This window comes from Myotis davidii, unplaced genomic scaffold (assembly GCF_000327345.1).
Source record: "Myotis davidii unplaced genomic scaffold, ASM32734v1 scaffold88, whole genome shotgun sequence".
Taxonomy (NCBI): domain Eukaryota; kingdom Metazoa; phylum Chordata; class Mammalia; order Chiroptera; family Vespertilionidae; genus Myotis; species Myotis davidii.
Genome location: NW_006300377.1, coordinates 6270993 through 6284267, shown reverse-complemented (window position 1 = coordinate 6284267; position 13275 = coordinate 6270993). Strand labels below are relative to the sequence as shown.

The 13275-nt window shown below is 59.0% G+C and overlaps 1 protein-coding gene across 1 annotated transcript; it reads left to right on the top strand.

Moving 5' to 3' along the window:
- Positions 1–5792: 5792 nt before the first annotated feature.
- On the top strand, positions 5793–12954 carry HCRTR1 (hypocretin receptor 1). The gene is made up of 7 exons (XM_006777399.2): positions 5793–6378; positions 6612–6790; positions 7950–8193; positions 8517–8632; positions 10010–10236; positions 11225–11346; positions 12737–12954. The coding sequence occupies exons 1-7, from the start codon at positions 6180–6182 to the stop codon at positions 12925–12927; spliced, it is 1278 nt and encodes a 425-aa protein (XP_006777462.1). The 5' UTR covers positions 5793–6179; the 3' UTR covers positions 12928–12954.
- Positions 12955–13275: the final 321 nt, after the last annotated feature.

Sequence of the window (13275 nt, the reverse complement as noted above, 5' to 3'; positions counted from 1 at the left end):
ACACACACCCCATACACACACACCTACACATACACCATACAGACCACAGACACACACACACACACACACCACCCCTCCCAGGAAAACCAGGCCTCTCTTTCTTTTCCTTCCTATTTCAAAATAACCACACCACATCATTGTTTATTACTAGTATTACTTATTATTTTATGACTTAGATCTTAGCAGCCTCTTACACCATATATGGGCTCAAGTTAAAGATAATATCAAATGGCAACATAAGCAGAAGGATGTCTGACACAGCCCTGATTCTTCCCATGATGGCCCCTCTAATTTTTAAAATATTAAATGACTTTACAAATAGCACATGCATGGAGGTGCGGACCTCTGTGTGGCTGCCGCCCGGCGCCCGCTGCTTGCACGGCCCCTCACACAACGCGATGTGGCAGAGGCTCCTGCGGGTCTGATATCCAGGGAAGTGAGGCACAGAGAGGCTGTATGAGTCCTGCGGCTGCTGTAACAGGTTGTCACAAACTCAGTGGCTTCAAACAACATGCATTTTCTGCCCTTACATTTCTGGAGTTTCAAAGTCCAAATGAGTCTTGTGAGGCTAAAATCAAGACATGGGCAGAGCTGCATTCCTTCTGGGGGCTGCGGGGCGGGGCCTGTTCCTTGTCTTTTCCTCTCGAGGAGACGCCCACACCCCTCGCGCATGTCCCCTTCCAGCGCCGGCGTCACTCCAACCTCTGCTTCTCCATCACGTCTTCTCTTCTGTCTCTCCCACCTTCCTCCTGTAAGGACCCTTGTGGTATAATGGACCCATCTGGATAACCCAGGACAATCTCCACATCTCAAGATTTTTAACTTGGTCACATTTGCGAGGTCATGTGTCGTACTCACAGGTTCCGGGGTTTAGGTGCAGTTATGTTTGGCGGCCACTGCCCAGCCTGTCACGGAGGTGAAGTGACGAGAGCACAATCACACAGCAGGGCGTGGCGGAGCCAGGAGTCTAATCCAGGCCTCTTTGGCCCCAACACCTGAGCTCCCAGCCTCCGTCTAACACTAGAGCTAACACCAGGGAGACTGAATGGATTTTCCTTTGGGTTCACATGCACTATTATTGTTAGCCCCAGTCCCAACCGGCCCCTCCCTGCCCCTGCCCTGACTTCACAGGCTCTTATCCTGATGCATTTCATACCCACCCCAGCCATTTGCATACATAGGGTCTACCCCGCAACGAGCAGGCCCCAACTCTGCAGCCCAGCTGCCAGTGTTTGCTGAATGACTATCTGAGCGAGTGCACAGGTAGAAGACCGCTGTCTCAGCCTCTTCCCTCTTGCTCCTGCCCGGGGCTTACAGATGCTCTCAAGCTTGTGAAGCCACCAGGATGCCTGGCTCTGGGCCCTGAGCCCCCAGTTCTCTCAGTAGATGCTGGTCCCCTTCAAGCCACCCAAACCCTGAAAGAGGGCCAGGTCTCCCCAAGGAGAAGAGGCACAAAGGTTGAGCACCAGGTCTGCAGATGGAGGACATTAGGTCCTGGGTCCCTCCCATGGACACGGCCCTTTGCCAGGAGCTCTGGGGGTGGGGGGGGGGGAGACCAAGGACCAAAACGCCCCTGCTGCCTCAGTGGCCTCCTAGACTCAGCCCTCAGAATCCCCATTCCCGGCCCACAGCCCGGTCACTGCTGGCCCTCCCTCACCCGACCCCACCCCACCCCACACGTCTGCTTGTTTTCTGATCTCTGTTCTTCTAAAAGCACCTCTGCCCTGCCCGCAGAGCTCCCGGGCACCTCCCAGGCCCGTGGCAGCATGGCAAGTTGAAAACCCAATTACATTTCAATTACTCTAGTCCTAGCCAGACAGAGGTTACTGTAAGTCACGCTGGAATTGGAAGGGACAGGGGGTAGCACCTGGGGCCAGGGCCGGGGCTGACACCCGAAGATGGATGTGACAGGGATCTGTGGCTCGGAGGCTCGGGATTAGATCAACAAGAGGTCATGTGGTCGCCGGGTGACAGACAGCTCGGGCAAAGCAAAGGCTTCAGGCCACCGTCCGGGGCGGAGGAAGTGTCAGGGCTGAGTGCCCAGCCTGCAGGTGGAGGGCAGGAGGTCCCTGGTTCTCTCCCATGGACACGACATTTTGCCAGGAGCTCCCAGAGGCCAGTGAGTGCTATTGGGCCCAAGGACAAACATCCCGCTCGCTCCTCGCGGGTCTCCCATCGCATCACTGGCCCCCACGCAGGCCCCGGGTCTTCTCTGAGCACACACCCGGGTCTCTCCCTCCTGCTCCTCTGGGCCGAATGTCTGGCCCATCTCACCCTCAGGCCGAAGCTGAGGGAGCCAGAGTCAGGGCCAGAGGGACCTGGGACCCAGAGCCTCCTGCCTGGCCAGGGTCTGATAGGGGAGGAAGAGAGATCTGCTGCCTCCGGGCAGGAAGAATCACTCAGGATCCCTTGTCCTGGGGAACAGCCACTTCTGGGTACCAAGGGGTACAGAAGGGGGTCGGCAATTGGGATCCCTCTTAAAGTGAGATGGGACTGCTCTGTGGGTGAGAGGGTGGATTCTCAGCCATGATTCCTTCCCCACACAGACACCTGCACCCCTATGTACAATGATTTTGGGGACTTGGGGAGCCCTTTGCTCACTCCAGCCCAGGCAGCCTGAATTGTGGAGTTCTGAACAAGGGCTGGTTCTAGGCCTGGGCTGTGCTGGGCTCGGCTGGCGCCCTCCGCCCACGCAGACACGCGGCTCTGCACCTTCCGCGTCGCAGCTGGTCGTTTCCCCGCAGTGCCCTGCACGCTCTGCCTCCCCTCCCCCATGCACTGCAGCCCCTCCCCAACCCCTACATCGCAAACAGTCCAGCTCGAGATCGGGGGAGGGTGATGTGGGGGGATGAGATGAGTCATCCCTGTGGGGGCAGACATATTAAGTTCCACATACGCAGGCTCACAGAGCCATGGACACAGGCATGCCCACACTCACCTCCTCACTCCAGGGAGAACACTGGGAGGCCAATGTGAGTCAAAGCCACAATCGCACATCCAGACACACAGAGACAGACACCTGCACACACACACACACACACACACACACGTCCCTCATAGACACAAACACCAAAGCACCAATACACAGAGACCCTCCCAGACACATCCCACCCAGGGCGACACCCCTGTCATCAACCCAGAGCCTGTCCCCTACCCACATGCACACTCAGAGACACAAACACACGCGTGGGATTCCTCTGACACACACTCACAACCCTTACTTAAATACAGACATTCAAATACACACATGTAGGGGCAGGCGCAAGAGCTGGGACATGGACAAACACACACGCGCACACACATGCACACACACATGCACACACACACTATTCCTCTCTTGTGTCCCTCACCTGTTCCTTTACCTCTGCCAGCACCTCAGGCGGCAGGGCAGAGCTTTGCAACCAGAGGGCTGTATGACCCATCACCCACTGTGCGCCCGTGCCTGCCCAGGACAGTCTGCCTCAGGGTCGCCTTCACTCCACCCTGCTGCTCTGGGGAGGCGAAGGGCGCTGGACCGGCCCCCTGTGCTGCCCCAGCTCTCCTTACACACTCAGGGCTCCAGATCCTTTGAAAAGAGGCTTTGGCTGCAACAAAGAAGATGGAGGCTACATCTCAGGCATCGCCTCCCAGGAGGGAAGGGTGTCTCCAAGGTGAGAGAGGAGGGTGGGGCTGCTGTGTTAGGAAGGTCATTTCCTAAGGCAGGGGGGGGGTGGTGGTGGTGGTGGTGGAGGGGGTGGTGGCCAAGGTGACTGCCTGGTGCCCTGGAGGTCGCCCTTCAGCTACCTGTGTTTCCTGGGAGGCCTGACCTGACATCTTTGCACCTGTGGTTTCCTCGAACTCGAATTCCCTCTGCGGCTACCACAATCCCCTTCAGGGCCACCTTCTCATTCCTCGGGTCTGTGGGCAGTTTCCTGCTCTAGGACGCCTGTCCTGACGCCCTGGCTGGGTCCATCTGTCCTCTGTGCCGCAGCCCCCATGAGCCTCCTCACCGCTCTCTTCACACCACAGGGGACTCGCCAGGCTGCGAGTCCGGCCAGCCCGGCACTCTGTGTGGTGAGGAGGGACAGACCTGGAGAGAAGCTTGACTCTGAGCTGCGCTCTGCTGTGTGGCCTGGGCTGACCCTGTCAGTGCCGTGTTCTCACCTGTGAAATGGGGACAGTGACAACCGCCTCACTGGACTGATCACATGAGATCATGCGTGTCCAGGGCTAGATCAATGGCAGCTGAATTACTGACGCCCATGGCCTCAGTGGGATTCCCCTGCTTAGCAAATGTTTGTTGACACAACCAGCCCCTCTGACTCCCCACTTTCCGCCTCCACCTCCCATCTCTGTCTTGGGAGGAGGAACGTAGGTGTGAATAAAAAGGATTGGGGGTCAGATAGAAGCGGGGCTGGGAGATGGGCACAGGGCCTCTCACATCGCTGGGAGCTAGCAGCTCCCACCGCAGCCAGGGCTTGGCTGGGGGCGGTGCAGGCGTCCTGTTCACCCTGTGACCCACCGGTGCCACCCTCCTCAGCTAGGGGAGGCAGCCAGGAGAGGTGGAGCTGGGATTCCTTCTGCACCGTGACTCTCCCAAGCTGCCCAGGCAGGGCCGCGGGCACACAGTAGGTGCGCTCCGAACGCCTGCGTGGGGAATGGCCGGAGGCAGAAATGTTGAATGAAGGCGAAAGGTATGAATGAACGGATGGACGCATGAATGGGGGCGGACGGCAGCGTGAAGTGGGAGGTGAGGAGGCCCGAGCATCTCCCTCCGCCCTCCGGGTCTCGAGGCTGGGAGACAAGAAGAGGAGCCCGGTGGGGGCTCCCCTCCCGCCCTGCCCCTCCCGCCCCGGCCACCTCTCCCGGCGGCGTGCAGCCCAGCGGAGCCCGCGCCAGCCACAGCCCGCTGTGGAGCACAGCACCCCCAGGAACCCGGCCTTCGGCGCAGGGAGGCGAAGTCCCCGCTGCAAGGTCCGGGGATCAGCAACCGAGGACGCCCGGGTCCCCGAGCCAACAGGTGCGGGGCGTGGGAGACCCCCAGACCCAGGGTGGGGGTTCCAAACGACTCTCGGCAGGAGCCAGAGTCTGGGGGCGGGGAATAGCCTGGGGCTGGGAAGCTGAGACCCCAGCAGGCTTCCTCCTGCAAAACCCCTAAAGCGCTGCCCCGCTTCGCCCCACCCTGCAGCCCCTCAGCTCCCGAGGGGCAGGGAGGTCCTGCTCAGGGAGTGGGTCCGCCGATGTTCGGTGGGGATATGAAGGAGCTCCCTCCCCCTCTCCCAGGGGTCTCCAGGGCCCCGCAACCTCCCTCACAAGTCCGGGGTCCTCCCCGCTCAGCCTCGGAGAAGGAGGGTCTGAGCCAGAGAGGAGGGGCGGGAGCGAGGCCGGATTTATGAATGGAGGGAGCGTCCTGCGCGCCGGCCCCCAGCGACCCCTGGCGGCCGCCGGGTCGCATAGCGGCCTCGGGGACTCAAGAGGGGCTCTCTCCCCACTTCCAGAGAGTGGGTCTCCAGCTCCCCCTGCGCCTCTGCTCCACCGTGTGTGTGTGTGTGTGTGTGTGTGTGTGTGTGTGTGTGTGTGTGTCCACCCGGGAGGGTCTGGCAGGTGTAGTGGGCGGGGCCCGGGTCTCTAAGGTCCCTTGACCTTTTATTTTTCCAACCAAAAATTCAGGCCTGTGAACTGTTCAGGGGAGAATACTTGCAACCAGATGGCTTCGTCTCTCAAATCTGTGGTTTGGTGGATTCAGACAGACCTGGCATAGTAGCTTTGTGACCTTGAGCGAGGGGCTCAACCTCTCTGAGCTTCTACCTCCTCCCGTCAAAGCAGGGCTCTCTAATAATGGGGAAGCCGCTCCGCGCCTGCTTCTGGGTAGAGCACTGGGCATGCTTTAGAGCTCATTGCTCCCACTGCAGTCCCGTGAGGTAGGTGTGGTCATTACTCCACTGAATAGATGGGGAAACCGAGGCTGGACGGAGCCAGGTCTGTCCCTCTCCACTATCCCCACAGCACAGAGCTTAGGGGATTAAGAGGGAGTTTATATGCAAATTGCCCGGCACATTCCCTAATGTTTTCTTTCTTCCTCACTCCCTCCCTTCCTTCAGATCTGGGGCTGGGACCCCAAAAACCTGGGTGCAGGGCTCCGGGTCCCCTGAGGCCTGCGGAGACCATGATGGACCTCGGCCGCAGCGGCTTCTGAGCTCATGGAGCCCTCGGCCACCCCGGGGGCCCAGATGGGGGGCCCCGCTGGCAGCAGGGAACCGTCCCCGGTGCCTCCTGACTATGAAGATGAGTTTCTCAGCTATTTGTGGCGTGATTACCTGTTCCCGAAGCAGTACGAGTGGGTGCTCATCGCCGCCTACGTGGTTGTGTTCCTCGTGGCCCTGGTGGGCAACACGCTGGGTAGGTCCATGCGGTCCCTGTGGTGCTGCGGGATTCCCCTGGGGACTGGCAGGAGTCCTGGGCCCGGCTCCTCTCCTCTTCACCCCAGCCTCTGCCTCGGTGCGGGGTGGTGTGTGTGTGTGTGTGTGTGTGTGTGTGTGCTGCGGGGGGTGGGGTGGGGGCTCGCTGATGGGCTGTGAGCTGGGATGGGCATGGCTCTGCCTCCCGCTTCCCTCATCCCGCCCACCCCGCAGTCTGCCTGGCCGTGTGGCGCAACCACCACATGAGGACCGTCACCAACTACTTCATCGTCAACCTGTCCCTGGCAGACGTGCTGGTGACGGCCATCTGCCTGCCAGCCAGCCTGCTGGTGGACATCACCGAGTCCTGGCTCTTCGGCCATGCCCTCTGCAAGGTCATCCCTTACCTACAGGTGAGCTCTGCCCGGTGACCCTCATCACCCCATCACCCCAAGTACAGAAACCATGGCCTTCCTGAAGTCTCAGGGACCCTCAGACTTGCCTTTCAGATGGGACACGGTCACTCAGCACATGGGTGGTGTCATTCTCTACTGTCAGTAAGAGCAGGCCATCAGCCCGACACTGGAGGACACAGCCCTAGCCCCACATACTCCTACAGAGACCCCACACACAGCCCCAACCCTACATACTCCTACAGAGATCCCCACACACAGCCTCAGGCCCACATACTCCTACAGAGATCCCCACATACAGCCCCAGCCCCACATACTCCTACAGAGACCCCACACACAGCCCCAACCCTACATACTCCTACAGAGATCCCCACACACAGCCTCAGGCCCACATACTCCTACAGAGATCCCCACATACAGCCCCAGCCCCACATACTCCTACAGAGACCCCACACACAGCCCCAACCCTACATACTCCTACAGAGATCCCCACACACAGCCTCAGGCCCACATACTCCTACAGAGATCCCCACATACAGCCCCAGCCCCACATACTCCTACAGAGACCCCACACACAGCCCCAACCCTACATACTCCTACAGAGATCCCCACACACAGCCTCAGGCCCACATACTCCTACAGAGATCCCCACATACAGCCCCAGCCCCACATACTCCTACAGAGACCCCACACACAGCCCCAACCCTACATACTCCTACAGAGATCCCCACACACAGCCTCAGGCCCACATACTCCTACAGAGATCCCCACATACAGCCCCAGCCCCACATACTCCTACAGAGATCCCTACACAGCCCCAGGCCCACATACTCCTACAGAGACCCCCACACCCCCCACACAGGCACAGACACAGACAGCCATGTTCGGACACATGCAGGGACCACCTACTCTGTGCCAAGTCTTGAGCTAGACATTTTCCATCCGTGATTGCGTTTCTTTCCATGAGAATCCTGCCAGGCGAATGGTATATTCCCACTTCGCAGGTGAGGCTCAGAGAGGGTGCATGATTTGCCCAAATCTCACAAGCCAGTATGTGGTGGAGCCAGGAGGTGCCCTGCACCTGGGCTGTGATCCCCTCATCCACTCCCCATCTCTGGGTGGCCCCTGAGAGAACTGACAGGGTGTCTCCACGGGGCAGGCCGTGTCTGTGTCAGTGGCGGTGCTAACCCTCAGCTTCATCGCCCTGGACCGCTGGTATGCCATCTGCCACCCGCTGTTGTTCAAGAGCACGGCCCGGCGTGCCCGTGGCTCCATCCTGGGCATCTGGGCTGTGTCGCTGGCTGTCATGGTGCCCCAGGCTGCCGTCATGGAATGCAGCAGCGTGCTGCCCGAGCTTGCCAACCGCACCCGGCTCTTCTCTGTCTGCGATGAACGCTGGGCAGGTAACGGGGGTAGCCTTGGGCAGGCACTCCTGAAGGGGGCACCTCTGGGGCACATTTCCTGGAGCAGGCAGCTGCCAGGGCACCCAGGCAGGTGTCTCTGAGAGGACACTTTAGAGGATACCTTCAGGGTGGGTACCTCCTCTGTAAAGACATCTGCTAGGGGTGCCTCAGGATGGACACCCTCAGGTTGGGCAACTCCAGCGTCTCTCTGCCAAGGTGCTCCTGTGGGGCTCAGCTGCCTGCTTTGGCCGTCGCCGCGGTCAGGTGGCTTTGCTACGCAGGGCAGGCTGGGGCCCAACCTCTGCCTCTCTTGGCCCCTGCAGATGACCTCTATGCCAAGATCTACCACAGTTGCTTCTTCATTGTCACCTACCTGGCCCCACTGGGCCTCATGGCCATGGCGTATTTCCAGATCTTCCGCAAGCTCTGGGGTCGCCAGGTGAGGCCCACTCTGGTGTCACTGCCTGGGCTGGGAGGGGATAGGGCACTGGTCTAAGGGAATAGACAGTCCCCTGCCTTAGAACATGCCATCCTGGCTGCAACCAGAGAGAGGAACGGCCCAGGCACTTTCAAACGCAAGGCTGAAGTGGCAGAGCCAACCCTGGAGCTGGACAGTAATGAACACCTTCCAGTATCAGGAGCTGCCATTGGCGGTCCCATGCACTTCCGGCCAGTCTTGGATCCCCTTAACCACCGTAAACAATCCCCAACTTCATAGGAGAACGCAGACTCAGAGGCAAAGTGGCTTCCCCAAACCCCTCAGCCAGGGCGGGGCAGGCCAGGCTCTCAGTCCGCGATCGCTGGGGTCCAGTGCTCAGTTCACCACAACAGCAGCACCCCCGTGTCGCTCGCCAAATCACGCACTTTCCTCACAATGTCTTCACGACCGTCTAACCAGAGCAGCAATGTTGCCACTTTACAGACGCTGAGTAGTGGCAGCCAGCTTGTCACAGCCAATGAGTGGCAGGGACTTCCTGGGCCCAGGGCCTGCCTTCTTTCCTCTATTACACACTGACCCACAGCAGGTTTTGTGGGGGCTGGGGGTGCTCAGAGGACCCCTGGCACCAGCAGGAGTGAGTCCTGGGCCCGTGTCTGGGCAGTGAGAGCACGCAGGCCAGAGCATGACCAGCCTTCCGTCCACCAACACATGCCACCTGCTCCTCACAGCCACCAGTCAAGAGGGCAGCAGTCGCTCTCTGATCTCACAGACTGGAAAGGACAGTGCGCTGAGCAAGGTCGCATAGCTCAGGAATGGCTGAAAGGCTCGGCCCCATTTCCTGCACTCTGGCCGCATGCCCTCTGCGGGGAGCTTCAGGTGTCTAGCGGTGGGAGGGGCTTCGAGGGCATCTGTGGCTGCTCCAGGAGCCTGGACCACGATAGGCTTGTGGGCGCCGACCGAGGCTGGGACCTGTGCTCTGAGGCCAGTCCAGTCCATGCTGTTCCCTGGCTCAGTCTTGCCGAGGCTTCCCCACAGGAAGATTCACCTGCACTCCACCCCCACAGATGGAGGAGGTGACCCCATGAGGATGGATGGGAGCTGGGAGGATGTTGTCAAGGGTCCCCTGCCTCATCTGTAACCAAGGGCCGATAATATCTTCCCCAAAGGCCTAATTGAGCCGATGGGAAATGAAAGCAGGTGTTCACACTCAGTCCAGAGTGTTGGTCTCTGTTATGTTAGGTTCCTTCCTATTGCAAGGGTTTGTTCCCTTCGCCCACCTCCACCTGCCCCAGGGTCCAGCCCGAAGCAGAGTCCAGCAAAGGGCCTGACCACCGAGGAGCTCCTCCCACCACCGCTGTCTCTGTGTGTGCCGGACAGATCCCGGGCACCACGTCGGCCCTGGTGAGGAACTGGAAGCGGCCCTCAGACCAGCCGGAGGAGCAGGGCCAGGGCCTGGGCGCAGAGCCCCCGCCGCGGGCCCGGGCCTTCCTGGCTGAGGTGAAGCAGATGCGCGCTCGGAGGAAGACAGCCAAGATGCTGATGGTGGTGCTGCTGGTCTTTGCCCTCTGCTACCTGCCCATCAGCGTCCTCAATGTCCTGAAGAGGTGAGAGCACTTGGGGAGAGCTTAGGGGTGAGGAGATGGTTATGGGGTCAGAGGAAGGCGCTGTCTTTGCTTTGGAAAAAGACCTGGCTTAACCCCAAAGCTATGGTATTACCTTGGGGCAGGTCATTTCTTGGAGCCTCAGTTCCCTCATCTGTAACATGTGATAGTAACAGTCCTGGCCTCCTAGGGCTACTGTGAAAATTCTTTCACCCACTCACTCACTCGTCAAATGGTAGGGCTGGGAACACAGTAAACAGCGCACAGTACAGAATCCCTGCCTTCGCGGAGGCCACATCCAACGGGAGAAAGAAATAAATATGCATTATAATGCCAGGCAGTGACAATTGCTATGAAAAAAAAAATATGGAGAGTGGATAGAGAGTGGTGGTGACAGGGGCTGGTGGTTTTATTTTTTAATCTTTTTAAAAAAGAGCATATGTTTTTAAAAGAAGACCTCTCTGAGGAAGTGACATTTGGCAGAGACCTGAAGGGAAGGATGAATGTTATGTCACTCTGGTGTCACTGTAGTCAGGGAGGATGATGAGGATAGATGAGTGAGAGGCCTCGGGGTGCAGGAAAAGGACACAGACTATTTGACATGAGACATCTCAGTGAGAGTTAGTGTGGCCACTTCCTGGCTGAGTGATCTTGGGCCAGTCCCTTGACTTCCCTGAGCCTGTTTGAAAAATGGCGTGTCTATGACTCACCAGGTTGCTGTGAAGATGGGTGAGAACATGGATGGGGAGACCCAGGGGGTCAGATAGCCGGTGACTGAGCAGATGTGCCCTGGTGCCTGCCTCTAGGTCCACTCCAGTCAGACTCTGTGCCCAAGAACCCAAAACTGTGGTCAAGACCCCAGACCCAGAGGCCCAGGGAAGGGGTGGATGGAAGGGGCAGTGGGAACTCCTGTACTTTATCGCCCTGTAGCTTATGAGCATAAACACATACACACGTCTGCCCCATCTCTGACTCTTCCCCGCGGTCCTAGGGTGTTCGGGATGTTCCACCAAGCCAGCGACCGAGAAGCCGTCTATGCCTGCTTCACCTTCTCCCACTGGCTGGTGTACGCCAACAGCGCGGCCAACCCCATCATCTACAACTTCCTCAGTGGTGAGTGGCCGAGGGCAGCAACAGTCCCCAGTCCCAACTGTGGCCAAAGGAAGCTGACCAGCACCCAGGCTCCAGGTTTGCAGATTATGCAGACCAGGGAGTGGGTGGGGAGGGCAGTAGTAGGACGGCTCGTCTCCACCCCCACCAGGTGTGTGCACAGCAGGACCTCCAGAGGGAAGCGGGCCTGTGGGAAGGGGGCCTGAGGGGTGGCTGCGTAATCAAGGCATCGTCGGGGCTCCAGGCATCACCAGCAGAGGCAGCCCAGGGCAGGGAGAGGGCTTCCCCATGCCCAGCTAGACACACTGGCAGAGGGGCCAGAATTTGGGGGAGGGGGCCCCATCCCTGGATCCCCCCTCCTCCAGCACCAGTCCTCCTGCTCCCCACTCTGGAAATCCAGGCCTCCCGGTCCCCCACCCCAACCTGGGCCTCCTCTCTCCTGTCCCGCACTTCCCATGCCCTCCACCTCCGTTTCCACACAGTCCCCCAGCCCAGCAAAAGGGTGACTCACCTGACTGCTGACTTACAGCCTAAAGAACTGGTCCAGATGACTGTTCAGGCCTGGACACAAATAATCTTCCAGAAAAGGCTGAAAGGGACCTGAGGTCAATATAATAACCCTCATGAGACCCAAGAATTACTGAACAAAGACTGGCCAGGTGGTCTCTAGCTCACAGAGATGCACGCTGCAGCAGGCACAGTGCCTTCCTTTTCAGTTACATTGACTGAGCACCTACTGTGTGCTAGGTAGGCCCTCTGCTGGGCACTGGAGGCTGGCGGGACGCTGAAACATGATCAAGGTTTCAGTTCCGGATAAAATCTGTCTCCCTGGTGCCCTGGCTGAACAAGGTGGCTGTGGTAGTCCCTCCTTCCCCACTCACCCTTCCCATTTAGACAAAAGGCTTTCGCGTTAGAACCAGGGCCAACGGCTAGCTGGTGACCTTGGGCAAGCCTGCACCTCTGTGTGTCATCTATGAAGTGAGGATAAAGGACCCCAGGCCCCCAGGGTGCTGAGGCACCAGCACAATGCCTGGTGTGAGGGCTGCTGCTGCTGTCATCTTCATTACCAGGGGACAGAGAAGGGAAAGCCTCCGTGAGCCCTGAGCCCCTCCACCTGCACGCCCAGGAGGGCAGAGATGATCTGAGGCCCCTGAGGCAGACACCAGGTTTACATGGTCAGAGCCGGGCTCAGAGCCAGAGCGCAGTCAAGGAATCAGATAAAAACTGCATTTCTCGTTGGGAAGCTGCTCCCGGCCTCTGTCCTCTCCCTGGCAGTGATGATGTGGCCCTGGGGCTCTCTCCATCCCACTCCACCCTCCCCTCCCACCCCCTCACAGGCAGCTTCCTGCTGCATCCGTCTCCTGATGGCTGTGTCTTCTGTCTCCCAACCAAGGCAAATTCCGGGAGCAGTTCAAAGCCGCCTTCTCCTGCTGCCTGCCCCGCCTGGGTCCCTGCGGCTCTCTGAGGACCCCCAGCCCCCGCTCCTCTGCCAGGCACAAGTCCTTGTCCTTGCAGAGCCGCTGTTCCGTCTCCAAAGTCTCAGAGCACGTGGTGGTCACCAGCGTCACCACGGTGCTGCCCTGAGCGAGGCTGCCCTGTGGCTCCAGGGGGTGCAACCCGTCCTCTGCCTGGACTGCTCCTCTGGCTGCTGGGGGACCAGCCCTGACCGCTATGGACACAGTGAGACCAGGGTTCCGGTCCTGGTTTTCTACCTGTTTGACTCTGAGCAAGTAACACCCCTTCTCTGAGCTGTGTCCCCTAAACGGGATTGATGTGAGGATTAAGCATGCTCAAGAAAGTGGAAAGCTCTCTGTAAATTGTAGTGTCGTGGACAAGATTCTCATTGTATTCCTCACTCGGCTGTCCCTCACAGCACCATCGATCCTCATCATCCTTCCAGAGCTTGGCCTTCTTCCCCAAAAACCCCCTCCT

Coding starts and splice junctions, on each gene's coding strand:
- HCRTR1 (XM_006777399.2), top strand. CDS start 6,180: ATGGAGCCCTCGGCCACCCCGGGGGCCCAGATGGGGGGCCCCGCTGGC. Junction 8,633..10,009: donor GCAAGCTCTGGGGTCGCCAG/GTGAGGCCCACT, acceptor TGTGCCGGACAG/ATCCCGGGCACCACGTCGGC. Junction 10,237..11,224: donor GTCCTCAATGTCCTGAAGAG/GTGAGAGCACTT, acceptor CCGCGGTCCTAG/GGTGTTCGGGATGTTCCACC.